The sequence below is a fragment of the Echiichthys vipera genome (assembly GCF_963691815.1).
Source record: "Echiichthys vipera genome assembly, chromosome: 10".
NCBI lineage: Eukaryota > Metazoa > Chordata > Actinopteri > Perciformes > Trachinidae > Echiichthys > Echiichthys vipera.
The window spans coordinates 26,472,929-26,496,357 of NC_139835.1; the positions used below are offsets into that span (position 1 = coordinate 26,472,929).

The 23,429-nt window shown below is 39.0% G+C and overlaps 1 protein-coding gene across 4 annotated transcripts; it reads left to right on the forward strand.

The window, feature by feature from the left end:
* Nucleotides 1–632: 632 nt before the first annotated feature.
* LOC310953312 (interleukin-1 receptor type 1-like) lies at nucleotides 633–22,939 on the forward strand. 4 transcript variants are annotated; one of them, XM_083922310.1, is made up of 12 exons: nucleotides 633–754; nucleotides 12,822–12,899; nucleotides 13,704–13,956; nucleotides 14,681–14,873; nucleotides 15,090–15,261; nucleotides 16,648–16,710; nucleotides 17,087–17,222; nucleotides 17,442–17,596; nucleotides 19,019–19,162; nucleotides 19,908–20,075; nucleotides 20,697–20,989; nucleotides 22,096–22,939. In XM_083922310.1, exons 2-12 carry the CDS (start codon nucleotides 12,824–12,826, stop codon nucleotides 22,393–22,395), a joined length of 1,953 nt encoding a protein of 650 aa, XP_083778436.1. In that variant the 5' UTR covers nucleotides 633–754; nucleotides 12,822–12,823; the 3' UTR covers nucleotides 22,396–22,939. The 4 variants fall into 4 exon arrangements, with proteins under 4 accessions (XP_083778436.1, XP_083778433.1, XP_083778434.1 ...); XM_083922307.1 differs by lacking the exon at nucleotides 633–754 and adding an exon at nucleotides 4,449–4,559; XM_083922308.1 differs by lacking the exon at nucleotides 633–754 and adding an exon at nucleotides 9,606–9,823.
* Nucleotides 22,940–23,429: the final 490 nt, after the last annotated feature.

Genomic DNA, 23,429 nt, shown 5'->3' on the forward strand with positions numbered 1-23,429 from the left:
GTTTCAGAAAATGTAGCATTGAAAATGTACTAATCTTTTAAACAAATGTTGCATTACTTCCTTATTAAGCAATAAACGGTGGGTGTATATGATCTAACGGTTCTGGTTGCTATTCTAAAATCTAAGAATTCATCGTTTTCTGTGGCTATTGTATACCAGCAGGAATAATTTACAGAAATAAATACTTTAAAGCAGCAATAACTCAAATTGGTATTGATTTCACATGTCTTAGTTCTAGGTAAGGTCTTTTTTTGGTTAGGGTTTCATCTCAAGGTGCTTCCCTGATCAGCCACAAGAGGTCTCAACGTGACAGGGATTCAATGACACTTAAAGCATTATTATGGGGGGGAAGCTACGCTGAACATTGGATTTATATGAGCTGGAAAGGATTAACCTGACAGAACAATGTGGGAAACAGAAAAAAAAATGGTGTTGTCATATGAAATAACTTGTAATAAATGCTGTAAGAGCTGTGTAAGATATCGCTGTGAGGTATGAATCATATAACCAGCAGAATCCAGGCAGCTCTCCTCCCACTTATTGCTCAACGGATTAGGACACCCGGGCTTTCAAAAGATCCCTGAAAAGGAAATTGCAACATGTGCTGAAGTGTCTCCAGAAAAGAGGAAGTCAGAGCTGGAGAGGACATGTCTGAGTGTGAAGTTGTTTTTTTTTTTTTAAATATGTTTTTACTGGATTTTCATGTGACCTGAGGAGGCTGTCGCCTTCACGGCAGGAACAGAACATCAGTCTGGTGAGTTCTCCGTCTTGAACTCTAGAGGTGGGGAGGATTTAATACTCTGTACTGTGTGATCCAAATCCTTGACATCACCGTTACTGGCAGTGACGTTGCTGCTCCACAGCAACACTCTGTTAAGTTTAAGATCAATACTTTAGTTCCAGCTGGATTTTGTTGGAACAAACAGGTCCAAGCACTTCAGCTACTCAGCACTTTTTTTATTTTTCTTCAACATAACTCAGTTGGAGAGCAGGGGCAGGGGAATGGAAAGGTGGAATAACAAAACTTCTCAGTAACTTTACAAATCCAAACTAATTTCTTGACCACAATGTTTTCCCCCAAACTACACAAATATGCTCATGGAACACCTTAAGAAAATTACACTTTTTTGAATTCATGAAAAACTTCCCTGTAGATTAAAATTAAGGAAAAAACAAAATACACAAAATGTTATCTTTGCATTTAGTGTTTTTCCTCAAATGTACTAACAAATATGTGAAATGCATTTTCTTTTGCATTAAACATTTGCCAAGCCCATTTTTAGCATTTATACCTAGGTTTGTTAGCAAGAACAAGCCTTCTTCCCTGCCATTTCTTGAAGCATTGCTTTGATTTTTAGTGAGCTACCTCCCATATATATATATATATATATATATATATATATATATATATATATATATATATATATATATATATATATATATATATATATATATATGTAGAATATATGGTATATGTGTCTATGAGTTACTTCCACCAACTGCCACTGGAAATGTGTGAAACTGTCAGGAAATGGTTATTGAGACACCCGCATGTGCACATATACGTGCTTGTGCAAATGCTTGTGGCGCATAAGATGCAAACATAACCAGAAGGTGATCATCACAACACTGTTCCATAGCACCTCCAGTGGTCAAAACCTCCACAATTACTTGAACTGTGGAAAGGTGTGGAAGCAGGGCAACGCCTAACAGCACCTCTAATCACCAGTCAAGCTTATTGTACTTATAGCTGATTAACTTGTTCACTCTCCTAGTCTCAGCTCCTTTCCATTTTTACATGATCACCCTAATGTAAATCCCACATTTATGGAGCATGTCTATGAGTTACACAAAAAAAATTGTCTGACAGCATTTTTCAGTTCCTCATTATCTGTGACAGCAGTAATTCTTCGCTGCCTGACAGATGATTCAGATGACTAACTGACTTCAAAAGACATTTTGTAAACAGACTCGGAGAAATGCCAGCTGAGCAACAAGGCAAGAAACAACCCATAATGCAAGTCATTAAATGGCTTTTCGTTCTGTCCAAGCAACAGTCCAATCCCCGAAAATATTGAATTTGTTATAAATTCTCATATTTGAAAAGCTGCAGTCCGTAAATCATTTGAATGTTTTATAAAAATTCTAAACAATTGTGGATTAATTTTATTCTCATTAGCTTTTTGATTAAACGACTGGTAGTTTCAGCTCTTAATACAACCCCTTTGCCCCTTACTTTCAATTGAATTGAATTGAATTGAATTACTTTGCGCTCAGACTGTGTGTCAAAAGATGGACACTCCCTACAAATAACTACAAATCGCAATATTCTCATAATACAACACAATGACAATGTCTCCCTGCCCCAATGTTGTGTTTCGACCACAAAGAAGTTCCAATGGACTATGGGGAAAAAAGAAAAACATGGTCAAAACATTTTTGCTATGCGAGACTGCTGTGTGGGAAAGTGTGTTCTAACTGCCACATTGTGGCTGTGAATGTAGTTCATGTTTTCCACAGTGCATCCTGTTTAAAAAAAGTGACATTAACTCTGAGAGTGTGGTTAATGGGGACTAAGTCAAAGCTGAATAAATGCCTGTCTTGTGGGGTTTCCTCTATCCAGTGGGGAAGCCCAGGTGTGGGCATCTCTGCAAGACCCACACTTTGCTTTTACAGTGGTTTTCGGAGGAATTGCCCCTGGGGAGGCTAAACATTTAAGTGATGGGAACCAAAACTTGTCCCTGGAAGATGTATTGTTTTTTTAAGTCTTTTAGTTTTCTTAAGTTCTTGTAATTATGAGATTTAGAACATTTTTAACAAATGGTTAGTCACAAAACTTCAGACAGCTGCTCATCAAACAGTGAGGAGAAGGCTGACATTTCAATTCATTTCAATTCAATTTTATTTATAGTGCCAAATGATAAAAAAAGATATCTGACGACACTTTAATGAGTAGGTAAAGACCACACTCTATTACTTATTTATGATTTACATAGAACCCAACAATTCCCCCCGTAGAGTACGGTGGCAACGAAAACCTTCCCTATAACAGACAGGAACGTCAGACAGACCCAGCTCTGTGGAGGACGGACATCTGTCTGCACCGGAGAGAGGAAGAAAAGGAGAGAGAAGGAGAGAAAAGACGGACAGATGGACAGAGAGAGACAAAGACAGACACAAAGACAGAGACAGACACACTTCCAGTAACTATAATGATATCTACAACATTTTAAAGGATTAAGGATTTATTGTTGGAACCACAGAAAGACTAACTTAAGTTCACTGACTTTTATTTGGGTTGGAAGGAAGTGTGCTTTATGACGAGTTAATAAGGCAATTATGCTAATGTCTTAGTTTGGAAAAATAGAGAAACTTTAATTCAGAAGGTGTACAGTTGAATTTTTCTGTGTAGCTCATAAGGAAAATAAGTGTAAGAATATATCCTTACAGTGTGTGAGTGTATTTTCCCCGCCCACCGTAGCGATTGAGCAGCCCATAAAGACACGGACACGTCTCACACAGAGACTGGGGGAATATATATTGCAATCGCTGGTTACAGGGTTGCCCAACCCTAATTTATAGAAGCACGTCATTAAGTTCTGTATTTAAGGGCGCACTCACACTGTCCATCCGTACCGTGCCCCGTGCTTTAGGGTACTTGTCCCTTTGTCACTTTTTAAATTTATCAATACTTCTGATATTTCACTTACATGGCCGGGGCCATAGATTATAAAGGCCAGTATAATTTCAGATTAATTTGCGTAACCCTCAGTCGGATAAAGGCTCAATCAATCAGGCAGACGAGTACTACGGAGGAAGGTGGAGATGGGGGATGGCAGGTTAACAAGGGGCATGCATTTCAGTCATCTATACAGCCATTAAGGTTTAAGCTAAGTTATTTGATGTTGAGATTTTGGTAAGTTGTTTTGGTTAGGGTGTGGGTAAGCTTCTGCCTGCCTGAATTGTAATTGATGACTTGCCTGTATTTCCAGCTCACAAAGAGCTAAATACAAAAATACTTTTCAACCATTAATATTTATGTACGCATTAACAGATTTACCAACACCTTTACAGATTCATGTACGAATCTGCAGATTTGTCTATGCATTCACAGATTTGTCTACGCATTTACAAATCTAAACACATATTTGGAGATTTCTTTTTAACATTTACAAATATGTTTATAGACACATTTACATATGATTCTGAATAATCATTTGAACACTCCTTTACATATTCACAAATCTCAGTTTGCACTTAGAGATTATTTAACACATTTACAAATCTGATTACCCACAGACACACTGATTGAGATAGACAGTTACACAACTCTCCACACATTTACTAATAGTTCTGCTACAATATTGGCTCCACAGAGTTGTTTGTGCTACCGTCCCATGGAGGTGGGACAGAGTTGTTGAGTCATTGGCTAAGCTGCATGGTGGAGACTCCGAGCACGCGAGGGTCAGAGGTGAGGTTTCCTCTGTTAGCTCTGCTGTGCTGAGTAAACTCTCTCATCCTTCCTCCTTCTGTTTGGTGCCTCTGCTGCTTTCTCCGAGGTGAGTCAATATATTCTGCCCTACTTTTGCTTTTTAGAGGACATAAGTTTTAGTTTACCTTCAATTTCTTATTTTTGAAATAATGACTATGCCAAGGTAAATCAAGCCGTCTGTAACTAGGTAGGGCACTTATCTGAGACAGTGTTATAAATATCAGGGTTACTCAAGCTTCAGCACACTGGTAAGTCTTGCATTTCTGCTGTTTTAGAGAAGTATGTTGTAATTCCAACCACAAAAGAGACCCTTCCTTTTTTACTAGATCAGGGGCATGACATTGAAATCATTTTTGCAGAACACAATAAAGAATTATAATTTATGATTAACCTATAATTAATCTAGGTGCGTTTTGGGCAGTTGTTCAGTGTTTGTCTGCACTTTGAAATTGCCTCCTAGATTTCAGTTGTGTCAAATATTTGGAGAAACCATTGGCGGGGGAGGAAGTCACCCATTAGTGACTAATTCAATAATTTTACACCAGCTGGCATAGAACTGAAACTAAAGGTTAGCCACGTTTCGTGTGTTAGTGATATCTGTGGGTATCAGTGATAACTAAATTAACTGGTTAGCGTGGTACAAACATTACAATGACTGTTCTATTTACTAAGTGTGCAAATCCTGCTCTAAACTTTTTTGACATTACTTGGTGCAGTATTGCAGTTTTTTAAAATTGTTTAATTGGTTTATGAGGTCAGAAAAATTGGGTGATAATATTTTTTAAGATTCTTTCACAACTTTATGTTATTGCTGCTTTTGAGTTGGAAATGCAACCGGCTGGGCAGTACGTTGGTAATGCATGCTGCTACACTCAACATTTCCAGATCTAATTGTGTGATTTTACATTTTTTTAAAAACAGAACAACAGTGGAAAAAGCAGAGATGAATAAACCTTGCAGCAGTCTTGTAGAGCATCTCATGACAAATGTCTGTTACTGAGACATGTACTATTCCCTACTTCACACTCAAAACAGTACTGACCTCAGTGTGAAACATTGGTCATGCCAGTCATATTCTCATGCTGTTGGAAGGGTAACTCCCATCGTTTTCCCTTTATAGCGCTAAATGAGTCATGTAGTTTGATAACCTCCCACAGACTATGCTTCCACTTCGACTCTACATTAATCTTAATTCAAAGATTGCACTGACAGCACAAACTTCCCTTAAGAGGCTATTCCCAACATAATCATTTGGGGCTGAAATATGACATTTATATTAGAACTTGTCCAAGTTGTTTTGTCCCTCATTCCAGCAGAGTTTTATTAAGTGCTGTATCTCTAAACTGCCGAATGATAGTGCATCTTTTATTTGAAAGATATTTTCTCAGACATGGTTAAAAATAAACTGGTTTATAGGCGGAACCTGGGAGTCAGAGAAGAGAGAGAAGAAACTTAATCAGATGTTTAACAGGGTCAGGGATCATTAAGATAACTGTATCATGCACGAAAACATATATCAACAGAGAGTGAAACTCATAGCAAGTCCTTCCTTGCTTACTTAATGAGCTTTGTGCATTAAGAAGAATAAAAAAGCTTTACTGGTTCTGACCCGTCACATGACTGGTACACTGGCCTATAGGGTGTGTCAGTCATCTGAACAAGTTGTTGCTTGTATTCCAGTTTGTATTGAGTACATCCATCCATAGAGGTTCTGGGTTTCAGTTCTCCATCAACCTTTGAGATCACATCCTCTTCCCCTTGAAAAAATATGGGTGTTTTTGCTTTGCTTAGCACTTCCACATTACTTTAGGAACAGAGAGAATATCTCACTCTAGTAGCTGACTTAGAGTGTAAGAATAAGTCCACACTAGAAGGAGGGTACTCTTTAATGTACTTTGAAAGATCAGCCCCAACTGTGTTAAGTTCAAATTAGTCCCAAAAACCAAATCCGGATGACCAAATTAAATTTAGACAGAGCCGACTGATCATTGACTGATCACTGAATCATAGTAAAGGGGACAGCTATACTGTAGATCTATGAGAAGCAGCTTTACAGTAAAGGAGTTGATTGTTGTAGCCAAAGATACTTTTGCATTTATCTTATTTAGAACTGAAACGGTTGGTGGATTAATGAATTAGTCAAATAGACTAATTCAATTTTCAAATTAATATGTAGAAAAGAATCAGAAATATGCAGATAATCTCTATCATAAGATACTAAACTGAAACTTTTTGGATTTGTGGTTAGACTTAGATTGTTATTTTTCACTATTTTCTCACATTTTATAGACAAAAATAATGAAATTAAATTATTCAAGAAATAAAAAGCAAATTGATTAATAATAAAGTTGTTATTTGCACCAATATGAGTGTTTATTTAAATATATTTGAGTTTTGATAGATTGGGAAAAACCATGTGAGAGCGTGTGTATTGTGATGTGTCATTCTTGCCCATTTTGTTTGTTCAGTGTTTAAAAGAACAACAGGTGAAAGTACATTTTGCTGCTGCTGCCTCACGTTTGACTCATTTAGTCAATGTCAGTAAGTCATGACTGGAATCTCTATGTTTGTGGTGACTCATACCAGGACTATACTGTTGCACAGTGGGCTGCATTCAACCACTGTTCGGACTAAATCACTGCTATTGTTGCTTCCCACTTCACTGTGTTCTTTTACTTTGATTCTTTCCGGTTTAATCTTTATTGTGAGGAATGGTGAGTACATTGCTGTAGCATTACTCTGCTTCATTTTGTGCACTTTTCATACCCAAACTAGGTTATTATATACATAACATCCCATGAGATTAAATTAATTTATCACCAGTGATAGCAAAAGCAACAGTAAAATGTTTTCTATACTTTATTGCCAACGTAACATGAGTTTGACGATCCAAACATTGACTGTTATTTAACAAGCGTCTATCTGTTCTGTAGATGTTCATGTTGTCGCAACCTTGGATCTGTGTCCCACAAACAGATGGACAAAGTTCACACAACTGAGCACATTCATAGGCCAACAAACCCAAATGGCACTTAACTGAATGCAAACAGAAGCAAATGGACACTCGTTCCTTTCGGTCAGTTTGCTGAAGTGACATCAGGCAAACATTGCACAAATCTGTTCAGTAAGTGAGGTCCGTTTCCCAAAAGTGCCTGTTTGGTTTCTGCCATGCAAGCATTCTCTACAACACTGCCTTAGATCTGGGTTTACAACGTCACTTTGTCGACTGAATCCTAAGTATATACAAACAGAAAACATCCGGTCCAAGCTTATTAGCAGTCTCTAACCAAAATATGGAGAGCTGTTCTTACTAAAATTTGCCACATTTCCCAGCTGTCTTGCCCCCTCTCGTCCATGCCCCTGCCCTCACTGCAGTGGATAAACATTAGTAATGATATTTACATCAGCCTTTCACTCCTTTCACCGTCTGCTGCCACCAGAAAAACAGAAGCTTTAGCTGTGCTTGCTCTGGAAGAAGAGCAACTCCTTTTTCGATTCCAGCTGTTTCGTCCAAATCTGAAAGTGGCTCAACACAGCTGGGTCCCGTTCCGTTGACTGGATCATCTGAGGACTACATTTCTAGACCAAACAGATCAAACCTGTTCTCATGGCTGGTCTAATTTCAAACACTACTTTAAAGACGGACTAAGAAAACAATTTATAACACATTTGATAATCTTTCATACGGAGAACTTAACTATAAAAGTTTCATGTCCATCCAAACTGTACAACAAAAACAAAATGCAGACCAGATTGATTACTTTGCAATGTGAACGTGGTAATTCTACTGTTTACCAGACAGTTGCCACAAACAACCAGCCCACCTGAATCGTATTTGATTTTGTGACCAGTACCTGAAACACCCCCCCACCAGAGCAGCCCTTTGCGCTTTTTTAACAACAATGGTGTCTCCTGCCAACTCTGCTAAAGTAAACACAGAGGAAAAGGTGAAAATGAGAACTGACTGTGATCCTGACCATATGGCCAAGCAAGACCATCTATGTGCCCATCTTTGTCTCTACAGCAGAGGGGGCTTCGAGGAAAGTGTTTTTAAATACTGGCTGCGGCTTATTGATCTTTTTTGCCGGACATCCTGCTGGCCAGTAAACAGGGGTTGGATAGCGAGCTGGGCAGCCTCCATGCTTCCTTTGGTTTCCAGGAAAGTCTTGGGAGCCTGTTTTGTTGTCCTTTCCATTGCCGTTCAACTGGGTGAATCTTTTTCTGTGTGCCAATTTGGCGGGCTACTTTCTGCTTCATTATGAATTATGCACAAGTTGAAGGAGCTGATAGGATTGCATTTCACCAGAACTGTACCTTACGGTTTCAGGTGACAAATAAATCTGATTAATTGATCTAATAGGAGTCTCTGTGAGGCGTTACACTATCTTGTGTGTGGGGGTGGAAAAGGTTCAGCCTGGCTCCCTGTTCCTCTTAGGGACACACCTTTATGGGCCAAGGGTCCAGACAGTGTATATTAGAAGCTAAAAACGAATGCCCGCTGTTGACATGAAGGCCTTGTTTTCTTAGAAAAGCTGAAATGTACGTACAAAAACGCAACTTGAATGTTCAAGAAGCAATGTCAGTGTTGGTGGCCTCAAGGTTAAAAAAGCAGGCATGGTTATATAAAGGCACTATATCAGCACTACGATCTTGGCAGGAAGCCATATTTCCATTAGCTGCTGTCTCCTAAGTGCAGAGAAGGTTGCCAGTAATATGTGTGTGTGAAGCTAGCAGCGCAGAAGTGCTGTGAAGAGAAATGTTTGAGATGACAAGCTTCTAGCCACAAGTGCTAAACAGTCATTTTACAAAGTGTGGAAGTGTGATACTGAATTAATTATCATTATCTGTCAACCAACAGTTGGTTAACAAAAGGGAGATACAAAACACAACACCGACTGACTCACTAGTCAACACCTTACACGTACAAGCACCAATGCCTTTAGGCCTCCAGTACCAAGGGAAAGCCCTTGCGAGGCACTTCTTTCCTGCATGTGACTGAGTCAGTTCCTTTCACCTCAGTCTCGCACATGTTACTCCCACGTCTCGGACCGCTGAACCGGGTGAGCTCTTCCCACGCTCTTCTCCGCCTGGGCTTGTCCCAGAGTAAAACTTTGCTTCTTCAGTGATTCTTAGACCCCAGATCTTCCAACAACATCCATACGCAGGGGTTGAAAACTGGAAATGTGCCTTGATAAGAAACACTTTTCCTCCAGCTTTTATAGCTACAACAGGCAACTTTTTGAAAACATATTCTAACAAACTGAGATTGACTTAAATACTGCAGTTTTGGATTATCCCTTTTGGTATTCCTAGGTTTATACACCAAGAAAGGTAAAACATTTATCAAACATTTCAAACGCTTTCTTTGTTCTTGTTTTATTATATTCTGTTTGGAACACTTATAAACAACAGGTAAATTATTTAAAGTGAAATAAGTGGCTACAATTTTGATGAAAAATGTATCTTGTTGAGTGTTTATCAAGAAAAAATAGCAAATATTTGCTGTTTCTAGCAATTCAAGTGTTAGGGTTTGATAGTTTTTGACTGACTGTGGCCTTTAAGAAATGATGAGTCTTTATAGACAGACTATTGAAGAATGAAAGCATAATCTATATTAATAACCAATGGTGTGTGAGATCTTAGCATGATTTCAAATGTTTTACGTGTATTTTGGCAGTTTATCATCTGCAAGCAATACCTCAAGGAATATCAATCTACAGGATGCCTTTTTTGTCTTGTCTCTACCTGTTCAGGTCATTATTTACAAAGTGTGTTTGCTTTGCAGCCTAATTCTCCATGAGCTCTTTACATTAGAAGCATTAACTTGTTGTCATTAGTCAGTCACCAAAATTGGATTTCCTGCTGCAGGATTACAGACACAATCAATATGTTAGCTGTCAGTCAATACAGCATCATGTTAACTCCTCTTGGTTTGTTTGTTAAAAAAATCCAACATTTTCTAGGTCTGACCATACGAAACCAAATAAGCCTAACTACAGGCGCAACAACTAGGGCACTGTGATTAAAACCTATCCTTTGACAGCGGAAAAGTTGGTGGTGAAAGTCAAACCACAGCGTCTGCTATATTCAATGCAGTCTCCTAAACCACCATCATCTACACGGTTGTGTTTCTGTATGTGTCACTTCAGCAGCAGGTCTTCCTGTAGTGAGATGGAAAGGTGCAGATATTGTGGTTTGGAAAGATTTTTTTCTTGTATACCAGCTTTACTGTTTTCTTTTCAAGCCTTTCTTTTTCTTAGCATTCAAGCGAACAATCAAAAGCTGCCAAATGATTCTATGAGAATGAAGGAACTTCAAATGTAATATTTTCAGACATTTTTTGTAGGCATCCAGTCTTTGATGCATCAGAGGAAAAAAGGGGAAGACGTCTAAAACCCAAGTTTCCCCCTTAAACATCACCTTAAAATTGGAGAAGTACTAGTGCTGCTGACAGATACTGTAAAAATCAGTAAAAGCTGCTAATGTGTTGTGAATGCATGTGGTCAAAGATGGGGTTAGATTAGATCAGTTTTAGATAGCTGCTATCTGAATGTGGTTTTACATCTAATCCAAACTCAATACTAGGGCTTCTGTTGTTGCACTCAATTTAACCATGCGCTATGGCAAACAGTAGCTATGTGGTGACTGTCGTGAAAGACAAAACAGATACGGTGGTTTCTTTTTGTGGATCAGTATGTTTAAACCTGCAAAATGTAATGGTAACCAGTTTACATGTTTTCAGTGTACCCAACTTATTTACCAACTGATGTAACTTTGGAGAGTGACTGATAGCTGATAGTAAGAGACAATGTTGGCTTAAACCATTTTCGCAATTCTTTGTTTTTTCAGCACACATGTTTTTTGTTCCTATCTTCCCAGTGTTAGTGTTCTGGTTGAGTCTGTTTGGGGTTTACTACATTTTGGAGAAGGTCTAATTATCCTCTATTATAATAAGGTTTTTCACAGGTTTCAGATCGGGATTTAAATCCAAGCAGAATGTGTGACATCCTGGATGCCAATGACAAATAAGAGAAGTTTATGTGCATGTTTTTTGAATGTGATCATCCCTTCGTCACATGTTTATGGATTCAGTGGAAAACTCTGGGAGTTCTGTTTAATGTCAGTCCACATTCTCTTACATCTGCGTCTAATTTCAGCTTTAGTCGTGTACCAGTACTTTAATCACAGTCCATCCAGATGACTGGCCATATAGAGCTGGTTAGGCTGATAGTACTGACTGGTACTGTTCTTTTATCAGTACAACTTACAGCGACATTTTGGGAAGAAGCAACTAATAATAATGGCACACTTTTCTTAATACTCACTCACTTTCTCAAGATTTGACCAGCGCCTTTTCTGAAACCTAAATAGACACTTTCCAAGTTTTAGACTCATTTTAGCTCCCTTCACATTGCCACGTGGTACTTAAATTAGGGGTATCAGATCTATAGCTTTTTGGTGCCAACCGATTTACCAAATATCAAAAACTGTTATGTACAGAAAGATACTGAAAGCTTCACAACATACCATCCCCTTAGTCACTGTGCACAGGTATACACAGGTCAGCTTACAGTAGATGATGACCCAATTTTAATCTCTGCAGCATTGTTTCCATTCACAGTTTTCACACCTACTCAATTTACCGACATTAAAACGTTTCTGTAACCAAAACATTGTTTAACTGACATATGCTTACATCAGAAAATGCCATATTTGTGGTAAAACAACAGCACACTGGAGCCACCCAATAAAATAAAGTTAATGTATCCAGACTGGAGTAACTCATGACATATAGAACACCCACAGATTATTTTACTCTGCGGTCATGCCAAAAACTTGACTGACTCAAATCTGCACAGTAACTGAAGTGACTGTACAAGTTTGAGAGAAACAGGACACTAGTTTTTCCCTGAGGGATTATAGTGTTCATTCAGTTTTACAGGCAAGGCTGAGTATGAACAATCACTTGCGTAAAGCGGTGTTCAGGAATGCTGGGCCTGCCTCCAGTTCCAAAGCATTACGCAGTGTTTTGTAAAAGGTTTCTGCAGCAATGACTACTGAAGTACCAGAACATTTGTCATCTATGTCTGTGGGAGAGAGAGGTAGAAGGAAGGAGACGAAGGGAGGGGAGAAGCATTGAAAGCATCATTTTTTGAAATACTAGGTAGTATACGGTTTCTTAAAGGGGAAAGAAAACTGTTTTTGCGGATTATTGCTGTGTTTTAAAGCCTCTTGTGGATTGTTCCAGTAAGTTGTTGGCTGTTTGTTATGATTTAAGGCTGTTGTATGCGTTCATCTCTAACTGTTGTTTGTATGTGTGTATTTTCAGCCATGGGCGAGCGTTCAACACTGGGATGCCTTCTGTTTTTCCTCGGGCTATATGGGATCTGCACAGGATTTGAACAGGGTGAGCAGAGACACATCATTTTCTCAATAAATACTATTATGAGACTATCCAAATCATACCCATAGTATCTACTATGCATACAATTTATAAGTAATAATAATAGTAATAGTAACATCTGTCTCCAGTCTGTAGAGAAGCATTATATCTCCCTCTTATGGCCAATGGTGTAACTGCAATTGCTTGTGTTTTGTAAGCGCTCAGCATTTCTGATGTGACATATGAAGGTTGCTAGTTCTAATTCTAGAGAGTCTATAAGCACATAATTCCTGATAAACTGAAGCACATTTAGTGTGACAGTGACTCAACTGGAAATAGAACCAGACCGACAGTTTAAACTTCAGGATCTCACTCGGAGTGAAATATAAGAGAAAACAGACATTTCCTGTTTCAGTAAGAAACAACACATCAATTACAAACTGTAGAAGAGCATGGAAAAATACTGGGAGTTAGGTATGATGTCCTCTGGGCAGCTATTAATCACAAGGCAAGTCAATTGCTTCACATAAAACACAAAAACATTAAGCATTTTACGTAGTTTAAGTCGTTTTTTTCCCTCAAACATAAACCTATCTTAGAGCTTTTTTCTTCACTCACTTTAAAGTTAGTTAAAGTACATTGAGTTGTTTTGTGATGATATTTGTAGCATTAATAAAATGGCAAATCCTTGCCTGCAAGACAATTATTTCTTGTAGGAAAAAATCCCAAATAAGACATGGATAGTTTGGGTCAGAGCTCCAAGCGTTCAGCGACTTGCTGAACAAAATATTGATCTATTCTCTCCACTGATGTGTGTGTGTGTTGCAGAGAACTGTACCAACTACAATCTCCAGTTTGAGCGGGTTTTCTCTGTTCCGGGTGATGTGGCTATGCTGAATAGCACCCTGGTTGCTTTAGATGTCTTCAACTTCACAGCTGTCCCTTACAACATCACATGGTACAACTCAAAGACGGGCCAGGAAATGAGTAACCAGGCCGGTCGGATCCTTGTGCGTGGAGAGACTCTGTGGTTTCTTGACATAAAGCTGGAAGACGATGGAGAATATGTGACCATACTGAGGTACCGTAGCATCAGTAGTAAATTAGAAATATCAATAGAAGGTGAAAGAAAGAACCAAGCGAAAATGTGTGTTTGTGTGTCTCACTGTAGGAATTTATGTCTACTACAGAAAAGCTGCAGCCCCAGTATTGAGGATTAGAACACTTCTTACTTTGGCAACACCTTACGGAGGCAGGAACGTATTTTCAGAAGGGGGCTGCCGTAAATAGATGCATGTGTGTGACAGTTTGCGTTCATATTAATGTTAAGAATCAAAAAAGTAGTTATGTAGTATAACATTTTCTTAGGTTAAATCTGAAACTTTTGCAAAAATAATTGCAGCAGGATAAAAGGTATGATCCATTTGATTCAGGGTACTTCAACTTGCAACAAGTTAAATAAAAAAACAAACAACAACTTACAAGCTTAACGTTTCGTCTGTGGTCTATGCACACTGTAACAAAGGCTAAGAAGTATAAAGCAAAGATGGATACTTTAATATTCCAAAGCTCTGACCTAAACAAATCTAACTTACATGTCAACACAATCAACAAAGAACAAACTCCTCTTTTACAGTACAAAAACAAAAAATATTTAGAATTGTAGTTTTCTGTTTCTGATAGTACTAATACCTACAGTACTGTAATTAAGTGTGTAGATGCTACACGTGTTAAGTCAATTATGCAGTTTGGCATCTATATATTTATAAAATGCATCCCTACTAATTTTCCTCTTAATTTGACAGAACTCCCTCATGGTGCTACAGGCAGGCCACCAAGCTGGTAGTGGACCGTCCTGTTCCTGGAGAGTGTGGAAGGCCAAGGAAAGCTCATCAAATTCTTACCAAGGGAGTCACTGACACGCTCAACTGCCCTCTGAAGGACTATATCACTAAACTGAAAAGCTACAACATCCCTTCCTCAATCAAGTGGTACAGAGTGAGTTATGGGAACGTCTTGTTGAGCACCGACATAAAAAACAAATCCTTAATCTGACCTTTAGATGTTGGATATGGTGAATTTGGTTGAAAGAAATACACAATACACACCCTACCTTTAACCTTATTGTTGCCATTGTTTACCATCATTAAAAAGTACTTTTGACGTATTGTTATTATAAAAGGTCTGACTTTTATGTTTCTTTTCCTCGTCCAGGGTTGTGACCCCATCGTGGATGGGAAAGGCAGATATACCCTCATGGATATGGCCAAACTGAAGATCGACGGGGTGGAACCTAACAACAACTCCTCCTACACATGCACTCTGACCTTCACCCTCAGTGGCAGGACGGTATCCGTGTCAGAGAGCATTGACGCATGGGTCTCAGGTGGGAACTGACATCAGTACGTCAATGTGTGAGAGAGGGACTTCAGGCTGTTTGTCCACTAGGACTGGGTGATATGGCCAAAATGTTAGATCCTGATATAGGTAATTTCATGTCTTGATAACGATACAAATCCCGATATAGCATTTTTTCTGGAAATAGCCTATTTTTGTTTACTCTGTATACTAAACTGTGAATTAAATACTTGACAAATGAAAAGTACTGAGTATTTTCTCCTTTTATCAAAAGCTTTGGTGCAAAATTAACATAACGTGCAAGGATTAGAATGTAAAGCGTCATATGATTGTTTGTTTGCTGGTTTTTCTACACCACGATAGAAATTTATACTGTAGAAAAATATATAGAATACACATTTTTAAATTGTTTTGAAGACATATTGTCATATCACCCAGCCCTACTGCACACAATGTAATTAAGGCCTGAGCACAAAAGTGCCAGGATACCAATTGTTTTCTTTAAATAATATATTTCCTGAGGCCTGGGATGCTCAAAATCTCATGATTGGCACACATGTCAGAACTGCAAATGTCTGCAGTGATTGGACTCGAGCATCTCCTTATTTGTGAAATGCCTTAGTTGAGACAAAGTTGCTCGGATATTTTAGAGAAGAACAGATCCATCTCAAATCTGGTCGTGGATAATCCAAAGACGTTCGTGATGCCAAGCCACCTCTTGTGTTTTTGTAGAATGGGATTGCTGTGACGAGGTGGGCAATTTGCATGTTTCGCCATGACACAGGAAGCTGTTGTAACTTGACATTACATTGTCCTATCAACCCCAGATTTCATATGCTGGATAAAAGTCCAGGCCTGAGGACATCTACACACTCTTATTGACTCATAGTCAGAGTGTCACTTATTGACAAAAGGAAGTCAGACTTACGTGACTAAGGTAATCTGATTTGCATGAAATTGACATGGTGTGTTCTACATGTGATATACAGCAACTTGAATATAATTAGTGTGCATTCTTTAGCGCCACATAGTGGACACAGGAAGTGGTTTTGTAACACGTAATTTCCAGCCTCACACACCGAAATATAGGTACATGTAGCAATTAACAAATAGTGTGTGAGTGCAGGCGGTCGTGGAAATGCATGACTGTGTCAACAAGCGTCCTGGCAGCTGCAAGCGGCTGCTCGTCGCTGCTTGTGGCTTTAATGAAATATTATATTCCTACAGTGTAATGTGCTTAACTTGGCGAAAAGGTGAAAATCATTCCCAAAGCCTCGAACTGATTACAAACAACAGAGTGGGCAGAGCTGCAAAGAGAGATAGTTAAAATCGCTATCCTTGCATAAAGAGTAAATTTCCCAGATTGGATAACCTCAACTTCTGTACCTATATTTCCTGCTATCTGTCTTTTCAGAGAGGTACTCTTTGACTCCACAAGTGCACGAACCTGCCAATGAAATAATCAAGGCACAGATGGGTAAGTCCCTGTCTTCAACTCATTCTGAGAAAACTATTCTTTTGCAGCTTAAATGTCACTGATATATGCTTGTAGCTGCGGTAAGTTTACAGAGTGGTAAAATCCTGTCACATTGTATTATTAACCAATGATCAACCCTTTGGCGCATGATTAAACAAGCTTATCTAAAATAGACTTAACTTAGATTTATTTAATCTTTTCATCCTGTAGCATACATTCACACAAACACAATGCTATGTTTGCATAGGCGACAACTGGTATCAGTTTGAGAATTACTATTTGGATAAATAATTAGAGGCTCTAAATGTAGGTTTATAGATTATGATAAATAGTTTTGCTGAGTATAAGTTGTGTTATTGTTTGTGCATGTGTTTAGGGTCCAATTTCAGCAAGCGGTGCCGGGTGTTTGTGCCGTGTGTCGGGAGGCCCTCGGTTGATATCGTTTGGTTGGTCCGAAATGATTTCATTCTCAATACCAAGCCCTCTGCCCGTGTCTACACAACCAAACAACGGTGAGAAGTGATACCTAGGAGAGTTCATATGATGTGCATGTGTTTGCCTACTATTTTAAACAATGAGCCTTAAGGGCCTTAAAATGCAATGTAGAGCTGCAGAGTTGACAAAAAATGTCCTTATTTTAAGCAACCCTTTCCAGATTACATGTAGTTATTTGATCAAGCTCTAACTAAGCACAGTACCCTAACATTTCATCATCCATCCGTCCTCACCAGTTCGACACTCCAGGATGTTCCTACTAAAGGGGAATGGCTGGAGAGGGTGCTGACCATTTCTGAGCTGAGGACGGAGGATTTCCATCTCAACTACACTTGTCGAGCGTATAGCGCCAGGGGCTTTCCTGAGGCCCATTTTACTCTGCTACCAGCAGGTAAAAACACAGAGCCTACCAAATGAAAACGTTTTTTTGTTGTTAATTAAATAATTTGTTGTTAATATTTTGGTCAGTCCGGGTAGCCATTTAGGAGGATCTTTTGTTTTATTATCCATAGACAAAGTTGACATATTACATTGTTTTGTTTTGTTTTTATCCAACTTGGAGTCCCAAACCCTTTAATACTCAGTTTACAATCAAAAATCATAAAACACATATTCAGATTTGAGAAGGTAGAAGTGATTTCTAGGCAATTTTGCATAACAAATTTCTTTAATGACTAAACAGTTAATCAATTGAAGTTTTTCTCAGTCGCTTTGGTTCATTTCTCAGATCAGAATTGAAATTCCCAAAACTACTTGTTCAATCTTCACATCATTGTGTCACTTGTGGACATCAAAAAAGCAGGTTCTCATTACTTTGAAGTTGCAAATGCTTTGGTACATCAATGCAAATGATTCTATACAATTATCTGCTGTTTCCCACATTATCAATTGCTTATGTCATGTTGATCAAAATGTATTATAATGGTCTCACTTCCCGCAACATTTAAGCATAAGTTCATCGCATAAGTCTTTACATGCAAAATGGTTGACCAAGTTGTCATAATGTCAAGCATATTTCTCTACATTTGTATTAGACTTTTTTTCTAAATCTGTCCTGAAATGGTGTTTTGCTCCCAGGTGAATCTTGAGTTTCTCTAACGAAGGTAAATGTGTGGATGAGAATTTGTGGCCCAACAGACGGGAATGTCAGGAGGAATAGGAAGACTGCACTGTAGTTCCTACAGCAATGGATGTACAGTTTTCCCTAAGGAGATTGTTCTATGCTCAAATTTGTTTTTTTCTTTGTGCTATGTAGTACTGTCTTTCCCTTTATGTATCGCAATAAATGGTGTTTTGCTATTTGTACAATTTTTTTTGAGAAATGCACTTACTGTTTTGCAAATGTCCAGGATGATTCCAGAAATGTACAAAAGCGACTGAGAAAAACAGTTACTGCTCTTTTCAGCTCGAGTAATAAATAAGCTTGCCTGGTAGAAATATGACCAGTAGAGGGAGTAGGTTGACACTTTTCCACCCCAAGAAAGACACTAGTCTTACAGTCTTGGTGAAGATAAAGTCGCCACAACCAAAGTTGCAGAGCTTGTCCATTTGCTCATTGCGATCATTGCAAAAGGAAGTCACTGTAATACAGCAGGAAAAGAGAAATGAGTGGAAACAATTTTCCCAAACTCTGATTCAGCCAGAGAAGGCACTGATGCAAAAAACACAAAAGCCTGAATAACTTCTTTGACGCTTGGAATAAGGATGAATGGTGAGCCCTCTCTTCTAGCTCTCACGTGCGCACGCAAGCACACGTGGTGGAGTCGCAAACTTAAAATTGTATGTCTGCTATGCTTGATGTTCCTCTCTACAGATCCCAACATCATACTTCCCATCGGATCAGTGCTTGGAGGTGTGACGGTTCTCTTTATCACCTGTGTCACCATCTACTACCTCTTTAAGGTTGACATTGTACTTTGGTTCAGGGGAGCGTTTCCAGTTCTTTATACAAGTACAGGTAATAACTCACAGCGGGTGTGTAATTAGTTGTGTTCTTTATGATATAGGCTACATTGACACAATGATAACGTCAGCTCACAAAAAAATATATACTGTTACACTACACTCACATTGCTCCAAAATGGAAAAACCCACAGTGATGCTTTGTCATTGCAAGACACACAAACAGTACCCACACACAACTCACAAAACCTTAAGCTCTACCTCATACCTGACCATATGTGTCAACAGTGGGAGCAAACAAAGGAAGCGAACTAACCACAGGACTGCCTGTACATTTCTGATCAAATGTCATCTACTGCTGCTGCTCGTTTATGCAACCGAAGAACCATTGTGTTTATGAGCTTGTGTATTTGTGTTCTGTCTTTTTTTTTCTTTTAATGCCATCAACCTTCCAGGAACTGCAGATAAAAATTTGCATGTATGGCTAAATCTGGCACATGCACATGTTAATTAATGTGCATTGTCCCTTCTTAATAAACATAAACCCTTTAACATGCCGGACTGGATTGTACGCCAACATTTAACATTTAAAGCCCATCGGTATCAAGTCCTCAAAATCAGATTTTATGGTAAAGAGGTAAAAATAATAAAAATAATTAACAAAGTTTGTATTTAGCATGACACGGCAAAGTCTTCAAGACTGAATCTGAATTCCATCTGCGCTTGTTGGGACAAATCAAAGCAATACGTGCAGAATAAACCCTTAATGAGCTAATCTTTTTTCTGGTTTTGATTTTCAGATTTGGATGGGAAACTGTATGATGCCTATGTGGCATACCCACAACCCTGTGCTTTTGGAACCGGAGAGGAAGTGGAGGCATTTGCCTTCCACACACTTCCACAAGTGTTGGAAAAGGCTTGCGGCTACAAACTCTTCATAGCAGGCCGTGACTGCATGCCCGGGACGGGTAAGTCACCTACAGAGAAAAGGCAGTACTCAAGTTTTACTGGCCTCAGATACGGAGAGGAGGACAAGTGTCCATTGTAGAAAAAATACCATTAGTTTTTTGCGACAACTGTGCTCTCAAAAGGGTATTTTCTTCAGTTACTTGTATCAAATCAGTCACAGCCTGGTAAATGTTCTTTCAAAACACCATTTATTATATGTTAGTTGTCATAGACTACTATAGCACTATGTGGCAGTAATGTTGGTTTTGGCTGAATGTCAGTGCCATATTTACATATACAGCAAAAGCTGCTACATAACTGTTTTTTAATTGATTCATTTATGAGTAACACATTCATTTGGGTAACATTAGCGATCAAGTTGGTTATATTTTCCTCAGAAAACCGGCCTAAATCAGGAGTTCCCAACCGTTTGGGGCTAGTGTCTACAAGTGGTCCCTCATTACAGGGTGCTTTATCAGTTTTGGATTCTAATATGATGAACTACTGGTTTCATCATAGTATTAGAGTTCAGTTCATACATGACTACACTAATGTACCCTTTATGTGTAGCTCCGTTGGGGCTGATCATCTTGTGTTTTATTCTAATGCAACTCCACTGTGTCTCTGCATCCTCCCTGCAGCAATCGTCGACTCAGTGGAAGAGAATCTACAAGCCAGTCGCCGCCTCCTCCTGCTCTACACTGCCTCTACTTTCATCAGCAAAAGACACACAAGCAGCACCAGTAGCAATAACAACAACAACATCACTAAGAGCAGTGATAGAAATGATTGCAGCGAGAACAGCGAACTCAAAAGCAGTGACAGCAGTAGCAGCATGAGCTTTGATGGCAGTGAAGAAGTCCATCCAGACCCAAGACAGCAGTTGGAGTGTGTGGCGGGAATGCACAGAACGCTGCTGGAGGGATCTCTCAAGGTGAGAAGAGGCTGAAGAGAATCCAGTCACACTTTGTTTACCCAGCGCTAGTGACGGTAGAGTTTCAACGTAAAACTGCACTAGACAATATTTTTACATTATTGTTTTGTCTCACTGATCTCATTGTACACTACCCTCCCAGCACCAAACAGCAGACAGAGTTAGCAAGTTGTTTAATACTGGGTTCCTGCCTACTGAATCTGACACACCTTAGTTTTCATATGGTTCAATGAATATTACGGTATAATATAACGGTTCAAAAATATTAGGTTTAGGAGCTTATACACAAAGGCTTGCAACAGTCAGCACAAGCTAAAAGCTTGCTCGCCCTTGTACACTGATCTTTATTAAAAAAGAGATGGGATAACAGATTTGGTTCCAAAAAATATCAATTCAGGTTTATGGATAGAGCTATGGCCAAAAACGTCTATCTGGATATAGACTAGTCAATCCGGTATCTTGATAACAATATTTCCGATGATACAGCATGTTTTCAGATAAGTACATGAATAAATACTCTATATAAAATAACCACACGGTAAAGTTTTTTTATATACTCCCGTGTGAATGTAATATGCAACAAACGAAAAATACGTATTTTTGGATTCATCGGTCAACATCATAGTGGAGGAGCACCAGAGTTAATTTCCTCAGAATGCTCAAAGCACACGACTTGTATCTAAGCGTAACTACTCCAAAGAGAGAAAGCTATTGTGCTGGTGATTTTAACATCTCATCTCATCTCATCTTCAACTCTTATCCGGGGTCGGGTCGCGGGGGCAGCAGCTTTAGCAGGGGACCCCAAACTTCCCTTTCCTGGGCCACATTAACCAGCTCTAACTGGGGGATCACGAGGCATTCCCAGGCCAGTGTGGAGATCTAATCTCTCCACCTGGTCCTGGGTCTTCCCTGAGGCCTCCTCCCAGCTGGACGTGCCTGGAACACCAACCTAGGGAGGCGCCCAGGGGGCATCCTTACTAGAGGCCCGAACTACCTCAACTGGCTCCTTTGAAAGCAAATTTCTCTAGTTACATTTCAGTTTTTTTTAGTTCATGGCCTTGTGCTCAAAACTGCACCTTGATTCTAATGTGGGTACTGCTTTACAGGTGATTTTGGTCGAGTTGGAAGAGATCACCCCGGCTCAGCTGGCTTTATTCCCTGAGTCAGTGCGTCACCTGAGGAAGAAGCAGGGGGCCGTGTGTTGGTGGAAGAACAAGAGTATGGGGCAAAGGTGGAGAACATGTTTGAGGAGGAGCATGGAGGACAAAGACAAAAGTGGCCGGGAGACACAGCTGTCGCCATCCCTCTCCCCTTCCTCCAGGTTTTGGAAGGAGATGAGGTATCGTATGCCAGTGAGGGGCAAGAGGGCGATGTATCCCGAGAAAACTTCCCTGCTGAACGTATGATGAGGTTATGGACCAGAGAGTAGCTAGTTTCCAATACAAATACGTATGGAAGTGACTCCTCTCACACAGACATTTCTGAAAGCAGAACCTGCACCATGTACAGCACATGCCAAAGGCAGAATCAAGAAAAGGCGAAAGACTCAACGATAGCAGCTCACCACAGCCTGAATTTGCCTGCATCAATATACGAGCTCATTCACATTCCTTGGGTGATGGAGGCAGACGAATAATGTGGACAAACCAAAGGATCACTTGTTACTGTTAAATGTACATATGTATTATGAAAACTGTAAATATTTACCGTATGACAACAGGTCAGCAGCAAACTGTGAGTTTTATCTTCAATTTATTTTCCGTTATTGAACTGTAGATAAGTAACTGTAAAGAGCAACGGCCAAAGGAGGGAAACTTTTATTGAAATGTATTTATTTTTATTAAATTATATTTATAACAAAAAATAGGCACATTTCAGGCAACAAAGCACCATTAAATGCTAGGTTAAAATGTTCTTAGCAGAATGCGAAAGCTTCCAAATTAGCATTGACTGTAGATTGCCATAAGTGCTATTAAGACTATTCTGTCAATAAATGGGAAATTTGCAAAGGAAATGTGGAAGCTTTGATCATTTTGAAGTTTCGTGTCCTTCTTCCTCATAAAAAAAGATTTAGCATGCTTTAGCCCATAACCTACAATATCAGGTTGTTGTTTTTTTAACCTTAAATTGGTTCCAGTTCATTTCCATGCTCTATGGAAATCGGATTCCAAAAACTTAATTTAAAAAACAAATTTCAGTCAAAGTTACACAAAGTGATAACGCAGTAAAAAGTATCAATATTTAAATACTTTTTAATATCAACATGCTCCAAAATATATGATCCACATTTGATAGTATCAAAAGTACCGAAGTTATAACAAAAGCAGATTAACAATCAGATTTTTAACCCAAGGCTGCACAGATGAAAAAACCTGGAAGGAAATCAATAATGTGTGTTTAGTGTCTTTTTCTGTAGCAGAACTGTTTGCAGGTTGTTGAA

Excerpts from the sequence above, each read along its gene's own strand:
- LOC310953312 (XM_083922310.1), top strand. The coding sequence starts at position 12,824 with ATGGGCGAGCGTTCAACACTGGGATGCCTTCTGTTTTTCCTCGGGCTA. Across the intron at positions 14,874-15,089 it reads CCTCAATCAAGTGGTACAGA|GGTTGTGACCCCATCGTGGA; the intron begins GTGAGTTATGGG and ends TTCCTCGTCCAG. Across the intron at positions 17,597-19,018 it reads TTTTACTCTGCTACCAGCAG|ATCCCAACATCATACTTCCC; the intron begins GTAAAAACACAG and ends TCCTCTCTACAG.